This window comes from Leptosomus discolor, chromosome 7 (genome assembly GCF_034619465.1).
Source record: "Leptosomus discolor isolate bLepDis1 chromosome 7, bLepDis1.hap2, whole genome shotgun sequence".
NCBI lineage: Eukaryota > Metazoa > Chordata > Aves > Leptosomiformes > Leptosomidae > Leptosomus > Leptosomus discolor.
In genome coordinates this window covers 26,411,898-26,425,387 of record NC_141397.1, presented here as the reverse complement: position 1 = coordinate 26,425,387, position 13,490 = coordinate 26,411,898, and the positions used below count along the sequence as shown (strand labels likewise).

The window sequence follows — 13,490 nt, the reverse complement described above, 5'->3', positions numbered from 1 at the left end:
AAAATAAACAAGCAAAACCACCCCAGGCTGCCTAGAGAACACTGCTCTAGTTATGTTATTAAAACAACCACTTTATTACAGAAAAATCGTTCACCCGCTCTACCGCTGAGAGCTATGGCCGTGCTCTCATGGTGCATGAGTCCATAACAGAGACTATGAGGAAGCAGGTGATCACAGCCCCAAGAAGGCTGTTCCATCTGAGCAAGAGAGGATCCACGGATCCCTGGCATGGGCAAGACCCCAGCTATGTGAGACACCACTCCAGCAACACCTGGGAGGCAGAGCAGGGACAGCTCTGGGTAAAAGCCTCTCGTTGTCCGGAGATGTCCCATTGCCCTCTCTCAGAGCAAGGAGTCAGTGGGACAGAAAGAAGGATGCCATTATGTGCTTCCACAAACCCCAGGCAGCTCCAGGGTGGCTTGGGCCCCCTTGGGGCACGCAGAGCAGAGTGTGTAAGTTGCCTTTTTTGAATTGGGAAAGACAATAAAGGCATGATTTGCAACAGCTCTTAAAAAAGCCCCCCGAAATACCATCCGGGATTTGGAGCACATCAACATGTGCAGCCTGGCATGGCACAGACCATGCATCTTGGGAAGCAGGTTCTCATGACAGTTCTGGTCTTGCCTTAGCGGTGCAGCTCAGCTGGACCAAGGCTTTCAGAGACAAAGCCTGAACACCCACTGAAGAGCTAGTCTTGTTGCTTAAGAAGAAAGACAGGGGACATCCTTCCAAGTAGTGCATAAGGTTGCACTAAGATCCATCCTTATTGTTTTAGCGGTTCCCACGTTTTCTCTCGTGGGCTTGTAGAGAAGCTATCAGCTTAGCAGCCAGGAGGCTCTATCCAGGTCCTTTCCCTGGGAAAGTCCTTTAATCTCTTTCATGGCTTCCCAGGGGTAAGAGAAGGGCAAACTTGTTGCTTGCAGTGTTGAGTGAGCTGCTGGGGAATCAGGTAGGATTTCTTGTCAGTGAACACCATAGAAGCAGGAGCTTTCAGAAGCATTGTTGTTCTGTCTTGAAGCACTAGAAACGTTTGTGCTCGGGGGTGGTGGTAGTGTGTGCTGAGTCACATTTGGGAGAACCGTGTTGCCTAACAGGGATTTGGAGATCTTCAGTGAGCTGCGTTTTGCACACAAAATGATCATTACATGAGTTCCCTGGACCCAGAAATTTATCTTAATGTAGTATGTGCTGCTGAAGCGTTTAAGGCTCTCTGGGTAGGGAGAACTGAAAAACAGTGTTAAGATTCAGGCTTATCCTTGTGACAGCCACCCAAGCAAGGTACTTCTGAGATAAGACTGTGGCTTTGCCCTTAAATTACTTCATTTCGCCTACAGGTGTTGCAGCACTTGATTTCAAAATACTTGCTCTACCACAAGTAAACACATCAGTGTGAGCTGAGATTAATATGACATTCGTAACTCCACTTTCTCTTGTCATTCTGTGCTGAAGTCATGCAGGTATTTCAGAGCATTTCTTCACATTTCCTTTCTGTGCCAGGCTATGAAATTAAAACAAACCCAGAAGCAAGTCATCTTGCAGGCACATTCGTTTTGGGCTCTGCTGTAAAGACTTCAAGGTGTCTGCGTGAGCACGAGGGGCTGTTGTGGTACCCTCCCATGATCCCCCTGGGAGGCAACAGCCAGTGATAGCCTCTGACCACCTGGGACCTCTGGAAGCTAATTTTGGCCACGGTTCATTGTGTCAGAGCATAGCAAGCGGACATTAATGGTAGGATTCTTGCTGCATTGGATCTAGGTATTTTAGGGAGCATTCCCTGCATCCCTACAACACACAAATACACAGTAATATCCTTGGATGCGCCCACAGCTCCTGGATGTCTTAACACCATGGGTACCCTGGCTGTGCACACATGTAACACAGGGACCAGAGAGCCTCGTGCAATCTGTGCAAAGCTTTTCCAGCTCTCCTCTGCCACAGAGACCTCCTCCAGTCCCTTATAACAGGGTCTAGCATAGTTCAAACACAGCTGTCCATCCCCCTTCTGCATGGGGTTCATTGGCCTGGCCTGCCATGTCCTGCAGGGCAGTGATTGCCCCTTCCCCGTGACCCCAGCCCAAATAAGTATCCCCCCAGCCAATGTTTCAGCCACACATCTGCTTTCCAGCCACATGCAGTTACGCGCCCAGGGTTTGGGCCGGTGGCACACGGGGCCAGCTGGTTAGCGAGCACACCACATGCACACACTCACACATGCCATACATGCAGAGCTGGCTCCACAGTGCAGGAGTTCAGCTCCAGCTCACCTCAGAGGGGTGGTATGCCCAGGACGCGAGGGCTAGAGGTGTTGCATGCTCACATACTATTTTTAGGGCCAGAGGTTTGCAGCAGTGCTTTGTTGAGAGTAACCTTACAATAAGGGAGTGCCATGCTCTTGCTGGCGCCAGTGCTGCCTTGTACAAGTTCTCTTCCTGGTGGCTGCCTGCTCACCCCGCTTTGCTGCTGTCACCCTTCTGTTTGTTGCAGATGCCATAACTGCAAAGCTGGGAAAGAGAGGCTGGAGAAATGGTGCCTTACCCCAAATGCAACTAAAATGTGCGATAATTATACAGAATTTGAGACTGCTGGCACTCATTATTTTCTTGTCTGAAGTTTTTTTTGTTCCTGGTCTGTGTGTCCCACACTGTGTCCCACATTTACACCTCAGTGGGCTGAGAGATACCATTGCCATCTGTCTTTATTTTTCTAACCCCCCCTGTTTGGACACCACAGCGTGGAGACTACTGGGAACATGTAACACAGGCTGCCAATTTCATTATATTTCTTCTTTACAGACATCCATATTACTCATTGCACACTCTTCGCACGGGATGAAATACTGGAATTTTAACAATGCTTTGGCTAAGAGCTATGTCTCCACTGTGCTCAGCACACTCCTGTCTTTCGAAGGTACAGGATAAGGCCAGAAAGGCTCTATTACTGCAGTTTAAACCTGGCCTTGAAGAGGTTTTCATTTGTCAAGACCTAGGTTTGAAGTCAAGCCCATCGGATGCTCTGCATCCTCCATAACCTCTGTGGGTACATCAGAGCCAGGGCAGCTACACATAGTGACTGGACACTGAAAAAATCTCTCTCCGCTGTACATCCCACTCGATGGAAACAGCATGGAAACAGCTTGTTGCTACAGAAGCTGCAGCACCTTTCTTTGTTGTAGTCACAGGGATGACTGCAGCCTGTAGCCTCTTTGTTGTTGCAAATGTTTTGGAAGAAACAGACAGTAGAGAGAATTTGAGCAGACAAAATTGTGTCTGCCAGGTAATGGACGCTGGGATAAAAAGCAGAGTTTCAAGTAATAAATACTGTTTTGGAACACACAAATGGGTAAGGCAAGGCTAAAATGGTTTAAGAAAAGGCAAGAATAGAGAGTAGTGTTAGAGACAGGGGAAGCGAAAGGACTAACCTGCAGAACAAGGAATAAAACAACAGAAAGAGGTGCTTTTAGCAAAGCTGGGGAAACAGCAGAATTGAAATAGGTACATGACAGATCCTGGGCCAAGCCTGGGAGAAAACACCTTGAAAGTCTCTGCAGCAGAAGCGACAGACTTCAGCAAAGGTGCTATCTGCTGTAGGGGGGGGGGGGCTGGGGCTAATCACCCTGGGGGTGGTTGTAAAGACACCTCCATACGCTTCTCAATAAACAGATGCCCAGAACATTCTTGTCAGCAAGTAGCACAGCAAGTAGCAGAAGGTCTGTGACTGCTTCTCCGACTCAGTTGAAGGGTGGAGGCATTACTTTTGAGGATTTGTGCATCCTTCTCGTAACCAGGGGGTGGTGCTGAGGGCAGATTTGGCAGTTTTGTGTAGGAAGGCAGAGACCACGAGCACCAGAGGGAGATGCCAAGGGTGAAGGTTTCATGGGAGGTTATTTCTGCATGCTGCCTGCACATGTCCAGAGAGATGGTGGTGCCAGTGAAGGACCTAAAACATGGCCCCCATGGTCTTGCTACTGCCCTAGCTGAGGGCTCCCAGGCACTGTGGTGGCAGGGAAAGCCATGCCTGGCCTTTGGCTGTCCCCATATGGAGCACAACACCCAGCGTGCAAAGTTTCAATCCAAGCACTTGCTGTTAAGCCAAGTTTTAGGATACCAAACCCAGGATATTTTAATGTCAAAGTCTGACAGCCTACGTAATAGGTCCAACTTCATTATACCACCTGCAGGTGAGACTTTTCAAAAGCTGCAGAAGGGGACTTAGCTGAGCGTGTGCATTTATTAAAATGAATGTTGTGAAAGTCTCTGCATAAGTCAGATTTATTTCTTCCTCTTTAAAGAAAACCCGAAGATTCATCATGGTGAAAATAACGTTACATTGACAACAGCACTCGGATCACCTGCAAAACCAAAACTGCGGTATGGATGTGCTGTGCATTGGCCTGGTTGCAAGGTGTTTTCTGCTTTCCCGCTACTGGGAGGGAGGGAAGCATCCAACCAGCGACCTCTTGGCATCCCTGCGAGCTTTGCTAATGGATAATGCCAGAAGTATTAGTTTTGAAAGCTTCAGTTCGTTCTCCTGCTGAGCTTATGACGTGAGTAGAGCCAGAAAGACAAAACACCTCGTCAGGAGAGCACAGCAAAGACTGCAGGCAGCATGCAGCAGAGGCAGGGTGAAAACACACCTTGACAGGGGACTATGTTGTCATTCTTCAGAAAAGGTAAACCAGTCACACTCTCCCTCCCGACACGGGCTAAGATGGATATACATGCTTTTAAACTCTTTTTTTTTTTTCCTCCTGTTGTTATACTTCATTTCATCTGCTAAGTTAGAAATATTCTACTTCAGACATGCCATTGCTCACTTTATCATCAGCTTGTAAAAGAAACAAAGAAAGACAAGCTCTAAATGAGGACTGGTATGACAAATACAGGTAAGGCAACAACCAGTATTTTCAGCAGAAAAATACGAATGAAGCACAGACAATAGCAAAGAAAAACATCATCACAGTGAAGTGCAAAGCAACGAGACATAAATGTCCAAGCAGCCAGCAGTACTCTAAAGAAGTCAAATTTATGACACTATAATTCAATTTACACCTTACCCATTGCAGACATCATTCCCAATCGTAGCGTAGATAACTATGGCTGGATTGTCCAACAGCTGGTTTCTGGCCAAGCTAAGAGATAAATACGCAGCTATATTAATGGGGAGATATATTATCAGTGTCTGAATCACACACCATGCTTGTATGAGATCACATTTAGAAGTAGTCTGTTTAGATTTGGCCAATGCTCAGATGACTATGCTTCTACATTTGGGAAAGGGGTTTTTTGGGGGGTGTTTCATTATAATTTTCAATTTTAGTAAAGTTTCTTAAACATAGTTTTTTTTGCTTCTCCCTTTTGCCCCTCGTGGACTTGTCTTTTTCACTGCTGGCTTTTCCTGCTGGCTTTCTATCTTCTTCGTATCATTCAGAAGCAAAATGAAGTAGTTTCATTTCGGGACAAAGGTGTAAATCAAGATGGGATGTTTTTAATCAGAGATGGAAGAGGAAGACTAAGTTTGGCTGACAACTAAATTTATGTATAGAATTGGTCTCAAGATCAAATCAGGATGTGGTCTGAAGTTCAGTGCTAGAGGGCAAGGATTCATTTACTACTTTTTCCTGAGGAGAGAAAAATAAATCCCTTAGGATGTGAACTATATCAGCATCAAGCAAACTATATCAAACCCAACTGCCCCACAGCCCACCCACATTCATCTGAAAAGGAGAGTTGCTGCCTCTCGCTACCCAGTAGCTCCTCAATCATATCGATATGGAGATAACACAGGGGACCTGCCCTGTCTATCTACATGGCTACAAATCAGCAGTAACGCGGTTAGTGGGACACAAAGCACAGATTTAGGGAAAGGCTTAGTCTCTTCCTTAAAATCTCTGGAAATGCTCTGTTGGATTAACTGGGCCAAGATCAAGACCCTGGAGATGGTGACATCCACACTTTAAAACAGTGTTTGTTCTGTTGATGAATGTTCATACCAGAGAAGAAACAGCCAGCACCTCAGAGCACAGTGGCCAAGGGAAGTTGTACTTTTTAGGATACTTGTGGATAATAAATTCCTTACAGTGCTTTGCTTGTTTCTTTTGAAGAAGTAGGACTCCAGCAATGTTTCTGTACCCTCAGTCAGCATTTGAATCCCATCAAACACTCACCTTTTTATTAAATAGAGGAGGTTTCCTGAAGAACCACCTGATCTCACATAGCAGGAATAAGAGAAATAGTACATCATCATTATAGTGACAAACAAAATGAAGGGCAAAACCCAACTTCATTGCATATTTCCAAGAATGTAGAAGCATTAAAAATAAAAATGGAACAACAAGCCATCTCTAACCTTTTAGGGTGCCAGCATTAGGAAGTAAAGCTATATCCAGGGACCTGCTGCCTCTTACCTGAGTCCCACAATTCAGACTGTAGAAAATTAAATACTTTTAAGTGCTGGGTTGTTAGGATCTGGCTTTTAATCCAGATTTGCCAGCTTCTCCCCATCTGTTGAACAGAGTAGTCTCTTGTAAACCAGCCAACCTGACTTGTCAACAGTCAATCTACTTTTAACTTTCCCTATAAATTGCAAAGGAAACGGTTCTCACTCTTCTGAGAGAGTAAGCGTCTCACAGCTATATCACGTTGGGACTGATTCAGGTCCTAAACATAGGCACCAAGTGCCATTTTTGACATCCCATAGTATTCAAGACACCTGCAGCAGGGCTGGCAGATAAAACACGGGATGCCTGAGAGATTGTGCACTTCTGGAGAAGCAGCTGGAGCTGTGGAAGATACTGTAAAGCATCTTAAATAGCACTAGACACCAACGTTTGTGTGTCTGCATTGCTCTCCCCATGAGTGGCAGAGTTATGAAAAACAGTATCAGGCCAGCTGCACCCCTCCCAAGAAGCTCTGCATTTGAAAGGCAATTCACTCAAATGGTTGGATGCAAATCTTTCCTCCTCCACAAAAGATCTAGCTACACCTAATCCTCTGTGATCCTCTATAGTCTTTCATTTACATCTTGAATGAGAAAAGCATTCTCAATTAGGAAAGCTTTTACACATAAAACTTACTAGCAGGTCTTTAAAGACTATGCTTACATCTCCCAACTATCCACGGTACACAAATCAAACTCTCACCTGCAGTGCAAGAGTGATAGCAAACAAGGAGCCAAAAAAGGCTTTATGCTTTGTTCAAGATTAGACTAGGACTGTGATTGCAAGAAGCTCACCTCACAGCAATGCACAGAAGCATAAACTTCAGAGAAGTGGGCCCTACAGGTTGTATTGCTTTTATTTTGCAGTATCTTCACTCTCTCCTCTTTTCTCGCTCCTTCTCCTCTTGTATTACAGTCCCTCTATTCTTTGCTCTGCTCTTCCCCAGTCTCTTTCTTTTCCTCTTTTCTGCATTATGCCTCTGAAGCTTGCTTTGAGGAGCAAATCCTGTCCTCCCCGCAGCTCTTGGGGGGAAACTTGTGGACAGAACATCATTAAATCCCTGCTGGATTGGTATAGGGGAAAGATCTAAGAGATAAACCCCTAAGGTAGCAATAATACACTTTGCATTTTAATAGTGGTGCCTTTGTTATTATCACTCACAGTGATGCCAACTGCATGTATCAAGGAAACCTTTATGTTTTAAATAATCCAGTTCTTCCAAGCTAAAAATGAATATATCTCTCTGCTGCTTCTCTGAGGGTTGCTGGTCCATTCGAAATCCAGTTCTTCTGTTGAGAAGCTCTTTTCAGCAGAATAAGAGCCCCACAAAATCCTTAGAAAATATGGCTTGGAACATAACTACCTCCAGCTGATATTTTTTCTATTTAATAGCCCTTCTTTCAGCTAGAGTTCAACAGCCCTCTGTTAAGCCATTCTGCCACATGGCTTCCCAGACTGGGGCTGCAGTTCCAGCACAAATAAACTATTCTGTTCTCTAGAAATTAAAAAAAGTATTTATAAAAAAGTAAGAAGCTGTTCTTGTGTATGTATTAGCTCCACAAGCATAGGTAGTTATAAGCAGCTCTGTGGAAAGCATTAGCACTGTTACAAGTCAAGTAAAAACATCAAGAAAATGAAGGGGTGTTTTCAAAAACTGTTTTCACGGGTAAATTGAGTCTTCAAGGAAGTTTTTGTGATACAGGATGCAATCTGTGGTGAAAACATTCAAGAGAGAAAAAGAGATGAGGCAGAACAGTTACCCTTACACCATTGAATGTCCTGGCAGATATCCCTGCCCCCCTCTCTGTTGCTTACCAAACAATTTCAGACTGGTGGGGTTTTTTAGTTTTGGTTGAGGAGTCAGAGTTAGGTTTGCTTCCTCTTGTGAGCAATCCCAAATTTCATAAACCTTGGAATATTTGACCTGCACTTCTTGATTTTCTTGCTCTAGACTTTGTGTGGCTGACAAGGAGCAGCACTAATCTGCAGTGAAAGAGCCTGGGTCCAGATAGTGCCAAAAGTGCTGTGTGGCCAAGAATGGCTTATTGCCTTCTAATCTTTTCCTCCCTTATACTGTAAAAGCAATTGGAAACGTAGCTTTGCAAAGAAAAGTCTCTGGTTTTCTCCAAATGAACTCCAGGTGGATTAGAATTTCCAAGCGAGCTGAAGAAAGAAAAAAAAATTGTTTCTTAACTGATTTTGAAGGCACTGTGAAATATCTGGTGCCTGATGGCTCAGTGGGCCAAAGCATGGGTTAACAAGCCCCAATTTTTCTAGTCAAAGGCAAGAATCCCAAAGAGACAGATCAGACTACAAACGGCAAAGGAATATAAAATACTCATGTTTTGAAATGGCATACATTATCCAAGTATCTCATGCAAAACATGGATGACAATCACAAGATTGTTCTGTAATTATTTAGAAATTCTGAGGATATTCACTTTCCCCATGTTTATCTAACAATGTTTTGGAACATTTTAGCAAACGATTTTATTATCAGGATGCTTCTGTCGAAACAAGGGATCTTCAACAAGTGCTGGAGAACATTTAGAAGAGCTTTCTAACTCCACATCTGAGCTCTCATGCCCAGCCCTCACACCTGAGGATCCCACTCACCAAGTCAAAAACCAGAAATAGCATAGGCCTACAAACCTGTGTAAAGTTGCTGGAAGGCAAGACACCAAAACCATATTGAAAACAATGAACCAATAAAAATTATCTGTAGAAAACTGTTCAGCAAGACACTTCGATGGAAAACATTGATTAGGACTGAGAGCTGCTTCTTGTGTAACCACAAGCTGAAAGCAGTAACAGTGGCATAGAAAAGATTTGTTATGAATTATTAACCTGTACCTCATACACCAAGCATCTTGTGGGGTGCCTGGTGAGTGAAGCTGGTCACCCAAAACGAATGGCAGCAATTCTGATGTGAATGTATTCATGGGCCAGGGGTAACATAAACGGAGAGCTGAGGGGTACCCTCCCTGGCCCTGGCTGAGCACCCTACCCCACAGCCTGCTGCAGGGGAGGGAAGGGTCCACCATCTCCATGGGATAATGCTATTTTTTAAAAAAGGGAAGGCAGAAATCTCACTAGCATGGAGGTTGGAGAAGCCTTCCTTCAGGGTGAACATGCATGTCCTGAGAAGGCAGTGGGGGAAAGTCCCTCCATGCTGCCCTCTGACACAGCACTGGTGCTTCTGTAGAGGGGCTGTGGACAAGCATTGCTTGGCTTGCCATCCCTGGGCTCTGGCTCTCAGCTGCACACCTTCCCCATCAGAACTGCATCTCTAGTGTCTTGTCCTCTCATTGCATATATGTGGGGCATATATGTGGAGCATCATTTTCAGAGGAAGGTTAAGTTGTCCCAGGTGAGGCTAGCTTTTTTCTTTACTGACACTGAGAGCGGCTGTTTAAAGCCTCCTATTTGGGAAAACTATTACACCAAATGAGGCAATAAAAGCAAACCTTTACAATGCTGTGTCAGTGCAATCATTAAGAGAAGATACTAAGGGAAGATATCCTGGGATTTTTCTATCACTTGTAATTTTTCCCTTTTTAAAATTCTCTTCTCAATTTTCTTCAGAGTCTTTTGCCCTGACACAGGCTCACCTCCTTTTGTATCCTGCAGGTGTCTGTACTGTAAGTGGAAAGGAGATATGTGAAGTCAAGAGAAAAAAAGAACAATGTACACAGTGAGAGACTTCTTTTTTTTTAAAGTCTATCAGGGGATTGGGAAAAAGGAAGATCAGAAAGTACAATCCCGATCAGCGTAAAGAGAGCAGAAAAGGTAATAGGGTATCAGGTACTGAGATGAACTGGTTGTAAATGAGAAGAACCATTGACACATAGTCATCAATTGGCCATCTAGTTTGGCCCTTTTTTTGTTCTCTCACCAGAAAGCACGTCTGGGGGACAGCAATAATGGTAGCCACAAACTCTGGTGCCCTGTGACTTACAGACGAGAAAGTCAGGAGTGCCTGAGACATGGTGCTAAACACACTGTAAAAGACTTGTGCAGAAGACCCGAAGCTTCAGGAGCATCACATGTGCCACAGGAAGGAGGAAAGCGTATGAGAGTTATCGCCAGTGGCATAAGTGCTGGCACCAGAAGGCAATTTTTTAAGGTTCAAATGCCCACCTGAGCCTGGAAGTGATCCTTGCATCCCACTACCTGTCTGTGCAACCTCTTCTGCTGGTAAGATCCCTGTCTGTTGGAGTTAGGGGGCTGCGGCAGACCCTTTCTGATCCTTAAACTCGCAGGAAATCCTAAACATTTAACAAGTTTATAAGTAGCACTAGGGGCAGCAGCGCTCCTCACTTGCAGCCGACATGACTCATCTGTTGGAGAGGAAGGGCATCCCATAAAGCCAAATTATCTACCTGAGGAGAATAAATTTTCCCAAGCTTCTGCAGCCAGTTTCCTGAAGCATGAAAATTAATTAAATACAATAGAAACACAATGTGATAATCACAGAATAATCAAGTACCTTTTAAACCTGCTGTTGGGGACATCACCTAATCCAACACAGAAAAGCTAACATCATAAACCTTAATTTCTAAGGGAGATTACTCTCATCGCCTTTTAGCGTCATCGCTACTAGTGACATCCCTCTAAATCCTCCCTTTGGGCCATGGCCAAAAACCTGCCCCATAGAGTTACAGTGGCGTACACCAGGTTTTTAGCCCAGTGGAAATTCTTAGTCAGTGCGCAGATAAAAGTGATCAAGCCACACACCTCCCTACTCAGAGCCAGAAGAAAAGACGCTGAGTTAAATTAAGTGTTGTTGCCTATTTTTCCATAAGAAACTCATTGGCAGTTAAAAAGGGGTTTCTCTTTGTTTCTGAAAGACGTTCATTAATGCAGCATCAAGTATCAGACTAGTAAGGTTAAAAAAAGAAAAGCAAAAAATGAACATACCATTTTGGGAAATGTTCTGTAAGTCTCTGTGATTGCAGCGATTTCTCCTGCGTAAACGTAGATACAGAGAGTCTGTCCAGCCTCTGAAATAAATTGAGAAAATGCAAGCTGCTAAACTCATATGCTACTGATGAAAATACATCTGATATTAAAAATGAAGTATGTTCTCATCTCTGAAAAAATCTGTGCCCCATTTATTCTATCTCACCATCTCTTTTTTGTGGCCATATATCTTTTTTGTCTTGAACAAGGTGGCCTAAAATGGAATCCAAGATATCCTCTCAGAAACTGAAATTGATGGAGACTTTGAAATTATTCCATCCAGGATGCTTTTATCCTGGTCTTTCAGAAAAGGTGATTAAAACACTTTTTTGTTATACATCATTTTTCAAAACAATCCTGTTGATAGCTCACTAATTGACTTTTCAATTGCTTGTTATAGAACAGTAGATAAAAGAGAAGAAGTATTAGCAGGGCATTCATTTCCCAATGCTGTAAATCTTGGACGGATTGACTTGAAAACAGGTTATTCTTGATTGTGATTAGTTCTCTTCTTTACTTTGCACTGTTCAGAAAAGTGAAAATGCAAATGAAGAAGATAACAGCCCAAAGGGAAGCTGATGAGAAGACTACACTCCCAGGCACGATTACATGGCTACCTCTATCAGGGCTGCTGATTTTGCATTTGAACTTCGACACCAAAGGAATCCGATAACTTAAATACCGTGGCTTAAGAACAGTAAACTTTGATAAATGCAGAGAAACAAAGGACAAGTTTTGAAACCAGCAATAAAAAGTAACTACCTGCACAGAAACACATGATAACATCAACTGGTCACCATGCAATGGGCTACAGAAGAAACACCCAGGCTCTTTGGGTTTCAGCATAGCAGGCAGGTGGATGAGGAGAAGCAAACAGTCCTTCTTCGTCAGAGGATATTAGTTAAAATGTGATGTCCCTGTTCACCCATCAAGGGAGGGGAAAGATGGGCATGGACTGCATCAGTTTGTGTTTCTCTTTCTGCAGGCTTGGAGTAAATGGGAGCCTCCCACTGCACATTTCCAACCAGTCTCCACCACTCTTAGTCATTGTAGCGTGGGATTTTGAGCTACTTCTCTTAAAAATGCCCTGAAGTCCCAAACAGTCTTTCTTTTTTTTTTTCTTCCAGACATGGAAGTGATTAAAAAAGAGATTAAAAACTGAACACTGAACCAAGGCCTATCACTGACAGCTTCAGGGTCAATACTAAGCTCTGATCACTTGTGAACTTTGGATTTTTTGGAGCCCAGTTAAATACTGTGTACTGAGTAGCTGGACATTGTAATAGATTTTTAAAGGTCAGGTTTGCTGCTGACTCTGAAAGAGAAGGCTGCAGAGATCTTCTCTGTTGGCTTGTCAAGTAGTACATCCCCTTAAACCACATGCTTTGTGAATGTAGCTGAGGCTAGGAGCCTGGTTTTCACACAGGGAGAAAAAAGGAAGCAAAAAATACCAGTGTATGCTGCAACAGATATTTTTCCTGGAAAATAACATGTTCTGCCAACTTCTTAATTCTGTTCTGGCAGGAGTCAAGGGCTTCTTAATGCTGGCCAGAAAGATGATTTCAAAAATTATTAATAATTTTTTTTTAACTTCACAGTCAAAACTGAAGTAATTTCAAGGTGTTTTCTTTGTGTTTGGGCTTTATTTTCCTTCCCTTCTGGTAGAGGCTTTTTTTTTTCCTTTCTATCCCTGCATCTTTCCCCATCCACAAGAGCCAATGTAATATAGCAAATTAGGTCACAGGTGCTTCCAAATTCTTCTTTTGCTACTTACCTCTAAATGTGAAAAAAAAAAGGGGGGGAAGAAAGATTGCCCAAAGAAAGGAAACACCATGAAATAATCCTGGCGTTACCATTTATTCCACTGTTTCAGCAGCAAAAAAAGGAAACAGGAAGAAGAGGGAAAGAGAAAAAAAAAATAAGAAAAGGAAAACGTGGATTTTTGTTAGTTTCAGCAATGCTCCCCTTCTCCCTGTCCCAGAACTTTGAGAAAAGCAATTTGTGGTTTATTTCTTCATTTTTTTTCTCCTTCTATATTGTAATGTGACCAGCTCTAAAACCTACCCTGAATTTCAGGAGGACTGGGATAGAG

At 43.5% G+C, this 13,490-nt stretch overlaps 1 protein-coding gene across 1 annotated transcript in view; it reads right to left on the bottom strand.

Moving 5' to 3' along the window:
- AOAH (acyloxyacyl hydrolase) overlaps window positions 1-13,490 on the bottom strand; it is a 79,886-nt gene that overhangs the window by 17,027 nt on the left and 49,369 nt on the right. Inside the window, exons 14-16 of the mRNA XM_086467873.1 lie at window positions 11,357-11,439; window positions 6,164-6,200; window positions 5,054-5,128 (exon numbers count right to left, since the gene is read on the bottom strand). Of these exons, the coding sequence (XP_086323999.1) occupies window positions 5,054-5,128; window positions 6,164-6,200; window positions 11,357-11,439 (195 nt within the window). The remainder of the gene's footprint in view (window positions 1-5,053; window positions 5,129-6,163; window positions 6,201-11,356; window positions 11,440-13,490) is intronic.